The 12095-nt window shown below is 49.0% G+C and overlaps 1 protein-coding gene across 4 annotated transcripts in view; it reads right to left on the bottom strand.

The window, feature by feature from the left end:
- The window catches only part of asb18 (ankyrin repeat and SOCS box containing 18), an 80445-nt gene extending 68661 nt beyond the window's left edge, over nucleotides 1-11784 (bottom strand). The window contains exon 1 of one of the 4 annotated variants that reach the window (XR_015078117.1): nucleotides 11439-11784. Coding sequence is in view for 3 of the 4 variants with exons in the window: in XM_085985565.1 (XP_085841691.1) it covers nucleotides 11439-11745 (307 nt within the window). In the remaining variant the exon portion in view is untranslated. The remainder of the gene's footprint in view (nucleotides 1-11438) is intronic. The other 3 variants (XM_085985565.1, XM_085985561.1, XM_085985563.1) reach the window with 3 other exon arrangements.
- Between the last annotated feature and the right edge of the window lie 311 nt (nucleotides 11785-12095).

Below are 12095 nucleotides of genomic sequence, written 5' to 3'. Positions count from 1 at the left end.
TTTTACAGCGGTCCCGCCCTACGTCATAAAGTGGGAGCATGCTATGACGGGCACTGACCTCTCGGGGTGCCGTAGCCGGGGAGCACACATAATCCTGTGTCCCCAGCACTTGAATGCCTATTCCAAACCATAGTGCGGGTTCAGAGCTGCTGGCGCGAAACCTATAAATTGCACCATGGAGGCAATGACACAGGGCCATGTTCCCCCCCAGGTAGCATATATAGGAGGTGGGACATATTGTTTCACCACAGGAGTGCCTCACTACCAGCACGGACAGCATAGCTGGTGTGCGGTGAGTGACAGCAGTTTCTGTTTCAAACCCGAGGCAGAAGTTCAAGTGGCACAACTACGAATTGTCCCCATTCCTGAACCCGCCACTGTTCACCTCACTGTGAAAGAGAATTTCACCCACCTGCAGAAATATGTTGCGCATTTCGGTTATCAGATTCCCCCTCTCCCAGAACACCTCACCAAATTGCTAAAAGCCGTTTTAGTGTCACAAAAACACTTCTACACCCTGGAACAGAAGACTGTCCAGATAGGGGCCGACATTTTAGATATTACGACCCCACCCTGGTGGGACGTTTTTGAAAATATAGAAGTCCCACCCTGGATCCATATGGCATCCCACACCCTGGTGGTGTGTCAGTTAGGAATAGTTCTCTACCTGGTGTACATCCAGTGCAGGAGAAAGGGTCCCAAATTAGAGTTTAAAACTGAAAAGGTGTGGAAGGAACATTATGCCTGGGTGGAAGAAGAGACACCCGTTTGAGTTTTGCATCGCATCTCACTTAAACGTGATGGTCATTGTTTGTTATTTTTAATAAAGATTGTTTCTTCGTTTCATTGTGTTATTTTAATAAAGATTGTGACTGTTTGATACTACAGAATAAAAATGTTGTAATGTACCAAGTGGTGCAGGGGTGTTGGACCCCCTTCATGCTTGGATTGTTTGTAACGAATCGTATTTGCCATCTGTAGATGCCTGTCGTACACTGCGTTTTCTCTAAGTACGGGAAATGTGGGCTGAGGGATTATGGATAGGTAAATACAGGAGAAGGTTATTTATGGGGGGTCAGAAACTTTGCTCACCTTGGTTGGACACTTCAAGCAAGTTTCAGTATCCTAGGGGGGACTGAAGGATTTGAAAATTTCATACAGCTCCCCCCCCCCCCCCCCCACCACCCCGAAGATTTTTTTTTTTAAAGAAACCCTGGTCAGACTGAGTTTTAAAATCCAGGGCACAACAAAATGGCTGCGGTCAGACCTCGTGACCGAAAGCCTGTCAGTTTCAATTCAGACCCTGGCAAGCTAACAGCTTGTGCATTTCAATGCCTGCAGCAAGGAGATCACGAAACAAGACAAGACTTTTGCATATGCATTGGGGACAAACCCAATTACAATCAGACCTACGCATAAAGGCCATCAAGGTGTTTGCTCAAACAATCAAAATAATCAGCGGGGCCATCGAGACGGGGCTGGCCCCCATCAAAGAACCTGTTGGACAAAGGAGAGCAGTTGCAGAACCGGCAGGAACCGATTACCGGCCATCCAAGTCGATGGGCCAAGATCAATACCTTTTGTTTAATTCCAGCCCGCTCAAATCAGACAAAAGAATGAGCTGATTGAGTGTAGAGATAAGGGCTACCGAGGTATAATTAGCCATTCGAGAAGCCATTCACTCTCTCTCGCCTTGCCTCCTGCACCCTGCCTCGCCATCAACCAAGGAAGAAGACCATCGAAGGAGAGCCCGTCCAGAGAGGTAGGATACCCTGTCAGAGACCTTTTAATTACTGGGGTATCTCTACCTGGACGGTGAAGTCTGTGCAACAGCGGGACCACGTGACATCGGCAGGCAACAGGGCAAAGGGGCAAGGCTTTTCTTTCAACATCTCAGACCGGTAAGCATTATACTTCTGACCCATCGCAAGATAATCTAGCTAGGTGTAGAGGGTGGGAGTTAAGGGGATTGCTGAATTGTCATTTTAGCCATTTTCCCTCGATGTGCCGTTTCTCCTCCCCTGTTAAGTATAAGTGTACTGCATTGATATCATCCTTTTGTACAGTATTGTTATCTTATTTTCTCTGTTAATAAATTTTGGTTTTCACAGAATCACAGAATCACAGAAACCCCACAGTGCAGATAGAGGCCATTTTGGCGCATCGAGCCTGCACCGACACATATCCCACCCGATCCCCGTAACCCCTACATCAACACATATCCCACCCTATCCCCGTAACCCCACGTATTTAATCCCCCTAACACTAAGGGTCAATTTATCATAGCCAATCAACCTAACCCGCACATCTTTGTACCAAACCACTGGTCTGCTCGTTTGTCTATATCGCTATCTGCCAATAAGTCCGGGGATCAGAACTAAGGGGTGAGCGATCCGAACCGCTCAGAGATAAGGCAGCCGGAGACATAACCGACTGGCCAAAGCAAGTAGCAAACCCCCCTACAGCTAGTGTCAGTAATGGTGACCATGAAACTATCGGATTGTCGTAAAAATGACATCTGGTTCACTAATGTCCTTGATGGAAGAAAATCTGCCATCCTTACCCAGTCTGGCCTATATTTGACTCCAGACCCACAGTGATGTGGTTGACTCTGAACTGGTCTCTGAAATGGCCTAGCAAGCCACTTGTACCAAAACCGCTCCGAAAAGCAATAATAAGAATACAACTGGATGGATCACCCGTCATCGACTTCGGCACCAGCTTTGGACACGACAAAGGCACACCCAGCCCAGTCAACTGTGCAAAATGCTCCTCACTAACATCTGGGGACTTGTGCCAAAATTGGGAGAGCTGTCCCACTGACTAGTCAAGCAACAGCCTGACATAGTCATACTCTCAGAACTATACCTTTCAGTCAAGGTTGCAGTCTCCTCCATCACCATCCTGGGTATGTCCTGTGCCACCGGCAGGATAGACCCACCAGGGGTGGTGGCACAGTGGTATACAGTCGGGAGGGAGTGGCCCTGGGAGTCCTCAACATTGACTCCGGACCCTATGAAGTCTCATGGCTGCAGGTCAAGCATGGGGCAAGGAAACCTCCTCCTGATTACCACCTACCGCATTCCCTCAGCTAATGAATCAGTACTCCTCCATGTTGAACACCGCTTGGAAGAAGCACTGAGAGTAGCAAGGGCACAGAATGTACTCTGGGTGGGGGACTTCAATGACCATCACCAAGAGTGGCTCAGTAGCACCACTATTAACTGAGCTTGCCAAGTCCTAAAGGACACAATTGCCAGACTGGGCCTGCGGCAGGTGGTAAGTGAACCAACACGAGAGAAAAACCTACTTGACCTCATCCTCACCAATCTACCTGTCGCAGATGCATCTGTCCATGGACACAGTACCGGGATATAGTACTGGAATACAGTATCGGGACACAGTACCGGGATACAGTATCAGGACACAGTACTGGGATATAGTAATAAATACAGTACCGGGCTACAGTACTGGGATACAGTACCGGGATATAGTACCGTGATACAGTACCGTGATTCATTGCCGGGATACAGTATCGGAATACAGTTACGGGATACAGTACCGGGATACAGTACCGGAATACAGTACCGGGATTCATTAGTGAGATACTGTACCAGAATACAGTTACGGATACATTAAGGGGATACAGTAACGGGATACAGTTACGGGATACAGTAAGGGGATACAGTAAGGGATACAGTAATGGGATACAGTGCCGGTATACAGTAACTGAATACAGTATTGGGATACAGTATCGGGGCACAGTACTGGGATATAGTACTGGGATACAGTACCGGGATACAGTACCGTGATACAGTACCGTGATTCATTGCCGGGATACAGTATCGGAATACAGTTACGGGATACAGTACCGGGATACAGTACCGGAATACAGTACCGGGATTCATTAGCGCGATACTGTACCGGAATACAGTTACGGGATACAGTAAGGGGCTACAGTAACGGGATACAGTTACGGGATGCAGTGCCGGTATACAGTAACTGAATACAGTACTGGGATACAGAACTGTGATTCAGTATCAGGATACAGTTCCGGAAGACTGACAGCAGCTGAAATTTACCAGCGGTGAAATTGCTGACTGCAAACCAAAAGACTTGAAACCAGCCCACTCCAAGGGCTGAATCTGGCCAGACCCACCTCGGGACCAGGAACGTGCCTCTTTCAGCGAAATCTTTCGACATCCGACGCCTAATTATTTTCTCTTTGTGGAGCTCTGCTGATTTGTGACTCACTGGAGATGAGTTTTGATCTTTTGTGAGCAGTGAGAAGAAAGTGTTGCTTAATAACAAAGACCGGAGAAACTTCAAAATGGGCTATTGGTGTCTTTTTATGAACACGCAATTACAATAGGGATTGTGCTATTAAAACCTACTGAAAAACCCTGTTGTTAATCAGTCCATTGTTAAACTAGGAGTGAGGAGCATTCCTGACTGAGATCCCTATGCACCACAAGCAGTGTTTTTTTTTACTGTCAGCAGGGCTCGCTCTATAAATAAATTCAAAAAAGCCATCAGAAGCACAACAACATACAAAGTGATGAAACAGGTTCAACCCCGATATCTCCTCCAAGTCCATGAGCATCGCAAGCTCCTTTGGCAGGGATATTTCACAGCGCATGGTGGGTGAGGCTTCCCGTCTGGCCTGTTACAACAAGCACCACACCATCATCACCCCGGAGGTCCAGGCACAGGAGCTGCCCGGGAGCTGGTCAAGCACGGTGTGTCGGCAGGGACCAAGCACTCCAGCATCCAAGTAAAACTCCGAAATGTACTGAAGAAACACTGAATGGTGCAGCCCCTGTATTTCCAGGGCTGGGGCTGTGTACAGATGCTTCCATCTCTTTGTGACCTTATTGGGTACAATCAAACTTGGAACCAGGCAGTGGGTCACAAGCTCTTACTTTGAGCTGTGCTGTCATTTGGCTCATTCAACTGTTTGTGCATTTTTTCCATGCAAGCCCATTCCCAGGTTCCTTCAATCCGCCTGTCAACAGGGATCTGATATATTTGCAGCCCCGTGATATCAGTGTTGTAAGAGGCTGAAAATAGAATAATATTTATGTGTGTTTTCTATATGCTTGTGTCTGCACTCCAGGCACTTTGTGACCTAGGACTGAAAAGAAGTAGGACAAGCAGAGCAACCGGTACCAATTCTTGTAGGAATCCTCAACGAGGGTCCTTAATGAACTGGTGGCAAATTCTGTTAACTGTTTCTCGCTCCACAGATGCTGCGTATTTCCAGCATTTTATGTTTTTATTTCAGATTTCCAGCATCCGCAGGATTTTGCTTTCGTAATGGTGGCAAATTACTCTGTGCTATTTTTTAAAAATAGATCATTCTCGGGATATGGGCATTGCTGGCAAGGCTGCCATTTATTGACTATCCCTAGTTGCCCTTGAGAAGATGGTTAGACCTTCTTCTTTAACCCTGTCGTGCAGCTGCTCCCACAGTGCTGAGGAGGCATAATAGTGACATAGGGGAGAAATTCATTATAGCCCAGGAGTGGGCGCTAACTTTGGAAAAGTTTGAGATTTAGCAGCAGGTGCTAATGAATCTCTCTACACACAAAATTCAGTGTCATCGCTCAAAGAAAGGATGGGAGTGCTAAATCAAGCGCTAATGACCGAGCTCAGTGGCGTTAGACTCAAATTTCAGGTGCAGACTAATCGCTAGTCATCATTGCCACAGGCTCTTTCCAGTTCTTAAAGGGGAGGTTCAATCATGCTGCAGAACCTCATTCTCAGCATTGCTGGTTCTGCAGCTGTCTCAGCAAGCAGCAGAAGGCCAAGGAGAAGGAACCAGACCACTGAAGGAGATGTCATTATGGCAGATCAACGGCCCAGGAAGAGAGCTCACAGATTCTGCGACCAAGCATTGGAGGCGTTGGTCTTCGCTGTAGAGAGACGGAGGGCAGTGCTCTACCCGGCAAGTGGCAGGAGGCCCTCGCCGCAAGTCTTCCGTGCCATGTAGGGGGAGGAAGCCCAGCATGTCTCGGGCAGCACTGTGGTCCCCAGGACCTACACACAGTGCAGGAAGAAATTTTAATGACTTCACTCGGGTGGTAAGGGTGAGTCAATGCTTCAACAGATGCTACATACCACCATCTGAACCTCAGTCTGCACACACTGTCCAAAGCACCACACCCCCAGCACTTACACACCAACAATTTTCACCGACCAACACTCACATCCACATCTCACACCTTGCACACAATGACAGCTGTTGTGTCTGTGTATAATAAGACACAGACTGCAGGAGAATGGTACAACAGGTGTTTACTCAACGTGTCTCACACTGGAACTGATCTGTACAGATTACTACTCAGTGCTATATACAGGTGTGGTCACTGCTGGTACTGCAGTATACATGAGCTGTAAAAGATAGTTCCCCCCTTAAAGGTATATACATTACAACAGCTATTCAACTATGGCAGACACATCACCGAAACACATTGCTCTACACTCACTCACACATTTTCCTTTCTCTTGCAGGTCAAGGTCGCTCACAACAGGAGGGAGCAGGAGCGCACAGGCGGGGGACAACCTGACACCCAACCACTTTCTGAGCTGGAGGAAAGAGTGCTGCAAATTATTGGGCACCAGGTGGTGGGCGCTGTGGCCACTGGCCCCCTTGGGGACGTTGACCCCCTTGGGGACAGCAACGGTATGTTCATCCCTACTCCTTCTTCTCACATCCCACTTTCCCCTCACCCCACAAGCCTTTCCCACTTTCCAGCTAATCATGCTGTATGCATGCCTTTCTCCCTTCCTGCCCTCCTCCCCTCACTTTAACCCGACTCTTGTGCCTTTATGCTTTCAGATAATGAGCAAGCACCTGAGCAGCCTGTCACTGAGGGCACCATAGGGAGTGAGACAGAAGAAGAGGAGGAGGATGAACACACCACATCACTGCATGTCTCACCCGCAGGCACCAGCTCAGATACTGGCACTACGCATTCTTTAGAGGCTAGTATAGTAGCGTGATCTGCACAGGGCGATGCACCGGGGACGAGTGGGCTGCAGCAAGGCCAGGGGGAAAGGGTAGCTCGGGGGCCAGCTCCCTGGAGGGAGTGCTCACGCTCGAGTTCTGCTGCACAGGACTCAGATGAGGACCTCGATGGGGAGGCCTTTAGAAGAAGGGTGATGGGCATGCACACGGAGATGATAGGTGCAACGGTAAGGGTGCCTGAGAGCCAGTTGGCAATGGTAAGCAGCATGGAGGAGTCCGCCTCCAACATTGCACAGATCTCTGCGCACACCATGGAGCCCATAATTTGCAGTCTGCAAAGGATGGTGGACTCCCAGAGAGACCGTGGCGACACAGACCTGATGCCACGTGTGATGGGCGATGTTGCAGCACAGGCAGAAGCCACGCAGCATCTTAGTGCTGTAATGCAGTCTATGCTTGGTGTCATCGATTCTCAGACTGCTCTCATGCAGTCTCAATGGTATTGCAGCAGGCCAGTAATCTGTGCTCCAGTAGATTGGTAGTGATGCTGAGGTGCTGCCCCAGGGGAGTGGGAGTGGGTCAGTGGAGCAGGAAACTCCTGTCCTCTCTCAGGATGACAGCATTCCTGCTCCCACCACTGGCACTCCGCCATTGCCCTTGTCGCTGCCTGCCATCCAGACAGCCCAAGCTGCTGCCGCCCATGCTGAGGTGGTGCAGTCTACAGCTGGGCCTTCCAGGCCCAGAGCTGGTCGAGGACAAGGCTATCTGAAGTCTCCCGCATGGACATTCAGCAGCCTTCCACCTGCCGTGCTGCAGCCACTGGCCCAACACTTCGTAGGAGCACTAGAGTAGGCAAAAGCACAGTAACGAGAGGCACTAATGGATTGCACAAGGGTGAATAGTTAATATTGTTGTTGTAAATATGTGTTCACTGATTATTGATAAATTTATTAATTGGCTTTGGATGATTTTGTGGTGTCTCTCATTTCAGCTTTGCGCTGTGATATGGCCTGTGACAGGGATGGAAGGATGGGGATGTGATGAGCAACAGGGATCTGGGGTTTAATTTATTGGAACCGCAGTCTGATGAGGTGATCACGGACTGCCCTTCCAGAAGGCCGGTTGAGTTGCTGCGTCCTCCCTCACTCCTGTTCCTCCTCCTCCTCATCTTCCTCTTCCTCCTTGTTCTTGTCCTCCTCCTCCTCGTCCTTGTCCTCCTCCTCCTCTCCCTCTTTCTCCTCCTGAGGTGGTCACACAATCCCTGGTGGCAAGGGCTGGGCCCTCATGATAGCCAAGTTATGGAGCATGCAGCAGACCACCACGAAATGGGACACCCGCTCAGCCGAGTACTGGTGGGCTCCTCCCGAGCGGTCAAGGCAGTGGAACCATTGCTTGACACCCCGATGGTCTACTCGATGATGTTCCTGGTGGCAGCATGGCTCTCATTATGAGTGCTGGGCAGGAGTGTTGGGGTTGCGGAGGGGAGCCATGAGCCAGTTGGAGAGCAGATAGCTCTTGTCTCCGACCAGCCGGCCGTGAGCTTGACATGGTGGTTGGAAGAGTGTTGGCACACTGGTCTATTGCAGGATGAAGGCATCGTGGCTACTGCCAGGATAGCGGGCATTGACATTGAGGATTAAGTGAGTGGTAGCCTTTGTGGTTATGGAAGACCTCAGGATTGTTATGCGGAGCCCACAAAGCCAGGCGGGTGCAGTCAATGGCGCCGTACACCATGGAGAAGCCCGCTATCCTGGCAAAGCCACATGCACGTTTGTCCTGCTTCTCTCTGAAGATGGGGAAGGAAATGTAGTCCCTTCTCCTACTGTAGAGAGCCTCTGTGACCTCCCGGATGCGGCGATGGACGGCAAACTGCGAGATGTTCGCTATATCTGCTGTTGCAGACTGGAAGGAACCGCTGGCGAAGAAATTGAGGGCGACGGTAACCTTGGCTGCCACTGAGAGAGCCGGGGTCGACCTGATCTGAGGCTGGAGGTCTGGTTGCAGGAGGTGGCAGAGTTCGGTGACCACATCCTTGCTGAAGCGGAGCCTTCTGATACACTGCTCCTCGCTTAATTGGAGGTAGGAGAAGTGCTCTCGGAATACCCTCAGAGGGTAAAACCTCCTGTTGAGAGCCCTGATGGCCCTCCTCCTCCCCCTGGCCACATCGTGCAATCTTTCTCTCTGCCTCTGCTCCCTCCGCAGTAGATCCTGGAGGGTGAGGTCAACTGTCAGTACAGCCCCCATTAATGTAACGATGTGTAGCACTTTGAAATTTTGTCAGAATAAATGTAACAAATTTTTAGTAGCCACAACACTCCTGATACTAAAGAACCTTTAAATGACTGAGTTAAACTGTTGCAAAGTCGCAAACTGACAAGGAATCAGTGAAACAGCACTAACCTGACAGCTGCGATGAATCCCTTTAAAGAGCGCCCCTGGAACCCGCCATCCCCCTGCTTCACGCCTCCTCTTCCTGTCATTGTCGGGGCGAGACGCTAAGGCAGGGGGTGATAATCAATTTGGCAGATCGGGTGCCCAGTGAGTGTTGCACACTCACTGATGTCACGATCTGCCTGGTGCTAATGCCCCAGGCGCTAACTGTTACCGGTGGTACTAAGAGGTGACTGGATTTGGCGTGTGGCGTTGGATTCGCCTTGCCCCGGCGCTACTACATTAGCGCCCCGTTAGCACCCCCCGTAAGGCGCTAACGGGAGGCGCTAACCAACTGAATTTCTACCCCATTGCGTCTACAGTATAGAAACTGACCATTCGACCCAACTGCCCAATGCCGGCGTTTATGCTCCACACCAGCCTCCTCCCACCCCTCTTCATCTCACCCTATCAGAATAGTCTATTCCTTTCTCCTTCATGTGTTCATCTAGCTTTCCCTTAATTGCATCTTTGTTATTCGCCTCAGCTATTCCTTGTGGTAGTGTGTGCCACATTCTCACAATTCTTTGGGTTCTCCTGAATTCCTTATTGGATTTATTAGTGACTATCTTATATTTATGTTAGTTATGCTAGTTTTAGATTCCCCACATCTTACATAATGGAAACATAATGGAGGCATAAACTTATAACAAGGAACTCCCTCTGAGCGGGCTAGGTGTTCCGTAGGATGATGCCACTGGCAAATTTGAGGCTCAGATCTCCTTGAAAGGTTTTTGCTTCTGTGGACTAGTCAATTGCTATGGCAACAGTGGAACTCCTCACCTGCCTTTAGTCTTCCCACAGCACAAACTTGCAAATCACCTTACATTTTTCTTGATCTGCAACAACGACTTACGTAATAAATCGCCCCAAGGCGTTTCACAAGAGCATAGTCAGACAAAATTTGACAGTGAGCCACATAAGGAGATATTGGGACAGATGACCAAAAGCTTGGGCAAAGAGGTATGTTTTAAGAAGCATCTTAAAGGAGGAGAGGTAGAGAGGCGGAGGGGTTTAGGGAGGGAATTCCAGGGCTTAGGGCCTAGGCAACAGATGGCACGGCTGCCGATGGTGAGTACAAGGTGGGAGGCCAGCCTAGAGAGCATCAAGTCTGGAGGTAACAAGAGCATGGATGAAGCTTTCAGCAGCTTTATCCTCTTTCCTACAATTTTTCAGCGGTTGGTGACCTGTATTAGAAGCCTTGGCCCCTTGTTTAGGGTCTCTCAATAATTTGAGGGGTTATTCATTGGTGCTTTATTTATTGTGTCCCAGGGGGTGGGGCAGGGAAGGTTGACTGAGCAGCAACCCGGTGACTTCAAAGCAAATTACAGAACAATTGCGCCATTAGCCCAACTGCTCTGACATCTGACCCAAATTCATCAGAGACATGAACGTACAAGTTGTAAATCTTGACAATACCATAACAGTGGATAAAGTTAAGGATGGTTTAGAAGAATGTAGAGCATAAAGTTTTAGGAACTTCTAGGTGTCAGTCATGGCTCACTGGTAACACTCTCGCCTCAGAGTCTGAAAGTTGTTGGTTCCAAATCCCCTCTCAAGACTTGAGCACAAAACGTAGGCTGATGCTCCCAGTGCAGTGCTGAGGGAATGGGAATGCTGCACTGTTGGAAGTGCCGTCTTTTGGAATGTTAAACCGAGCCCCCGTCTGCCCTCTCAGATGGACATAAAAGATCCCATGGTGCTATTTTGAAGAAGAACAGGGGAGTTCTCCCCAGTGCCCTGGCCAATATTTATCCCTGGACCAACATCGCTAAAAATAGATTATCTGGTCATTATCACATTGCTGTTTGTGGGACCTTACTTTGTGCAGATTGGCTGCCGTGTTTCCTGCATTACAACAGTGACTACACTTCAAAGAGTACTTCATTGACTGTAAAGCGCTTTGGAATGCCCGGAGGTTGTGGAACGTGCTATAGAAATGCAAGTTCTTTCTTTCAATTAAACAAACAAGCAACATATATGTAGGGAAACCGAGGAAGTTGTCCAAATATCGCCATTAAAAATAGTAAAATCTAACTTTCTTTAGGCATGAACAAACTGTGGCAGGTCTGACCGAGCAGGACAAGCGGGTCCAGTTGTGCAGATGGATCTTTCATCCAGTCATCATTGGAGAGCTCGATGATGGCATCCACGCAATGAACTTGATGCTGGAGGAGGAGGCTCACCCATTCCTGGTCCTGCTGTTCCAGGGCACACTTCAGATCCCGGACAAACCTCGAACCAACAGGGTGATCGGGAACGGAGTCATGTACTGGTTTAATCCGACGCATTTCTTCTCTCTTGCTCTCCTCAGACATTGAAGGGATCAGGATATGGGGCAGCATGCAGCGAGCTGCTCAGATTAGCTCCTGAGTACTGTAGCCGCTCAAGACTAGGAATGTACAGCTCCGGTTACAGAAGCACACAACACATGGAAGCAGGAATGGCAAGCTGTGCAAATTTTCAGTTTCCCACAGGCAAAGGTCTTGCTGTTTGAAATTGAGTCCCCGAGCTTGTGGTTATTCCTACTCTGACTCTGGGGTTTCTTTGAGGTTGTTCTGTATAGGAGGGCTGATTAATACAATTTTGTTACAAGGCAGGAACCAACTGACTAGATTATATTTTTATCCCAGCAAATTAAAGTCATCCAAAACTCCACTGCCCGTTTCCTAACTTGCACCAAGTCCCGTTCACC

Source organism: Somniosus microcephalus, chromosome 4, assembly GCF_052327205.1.
Source record: "Somniosus microcephalus isolate GS21.2 chromosome 4, FLI_Smic_1.0, whole genome shotgun sequence".
In the NCBI taxonomy this organism is placed as follows: domain Eukaryota; kingdom Metazoa; phylum Chordata; class Chondrichthyes; order Squaliformes; family Somniosidae; genus Somniosus; species Somniosus microcephalus.
The sequence above is the reverse complement of the archived record's forward strand: the minus strand, read 5'-3'. Positions and strand labels throughout refer to the sequence as shown.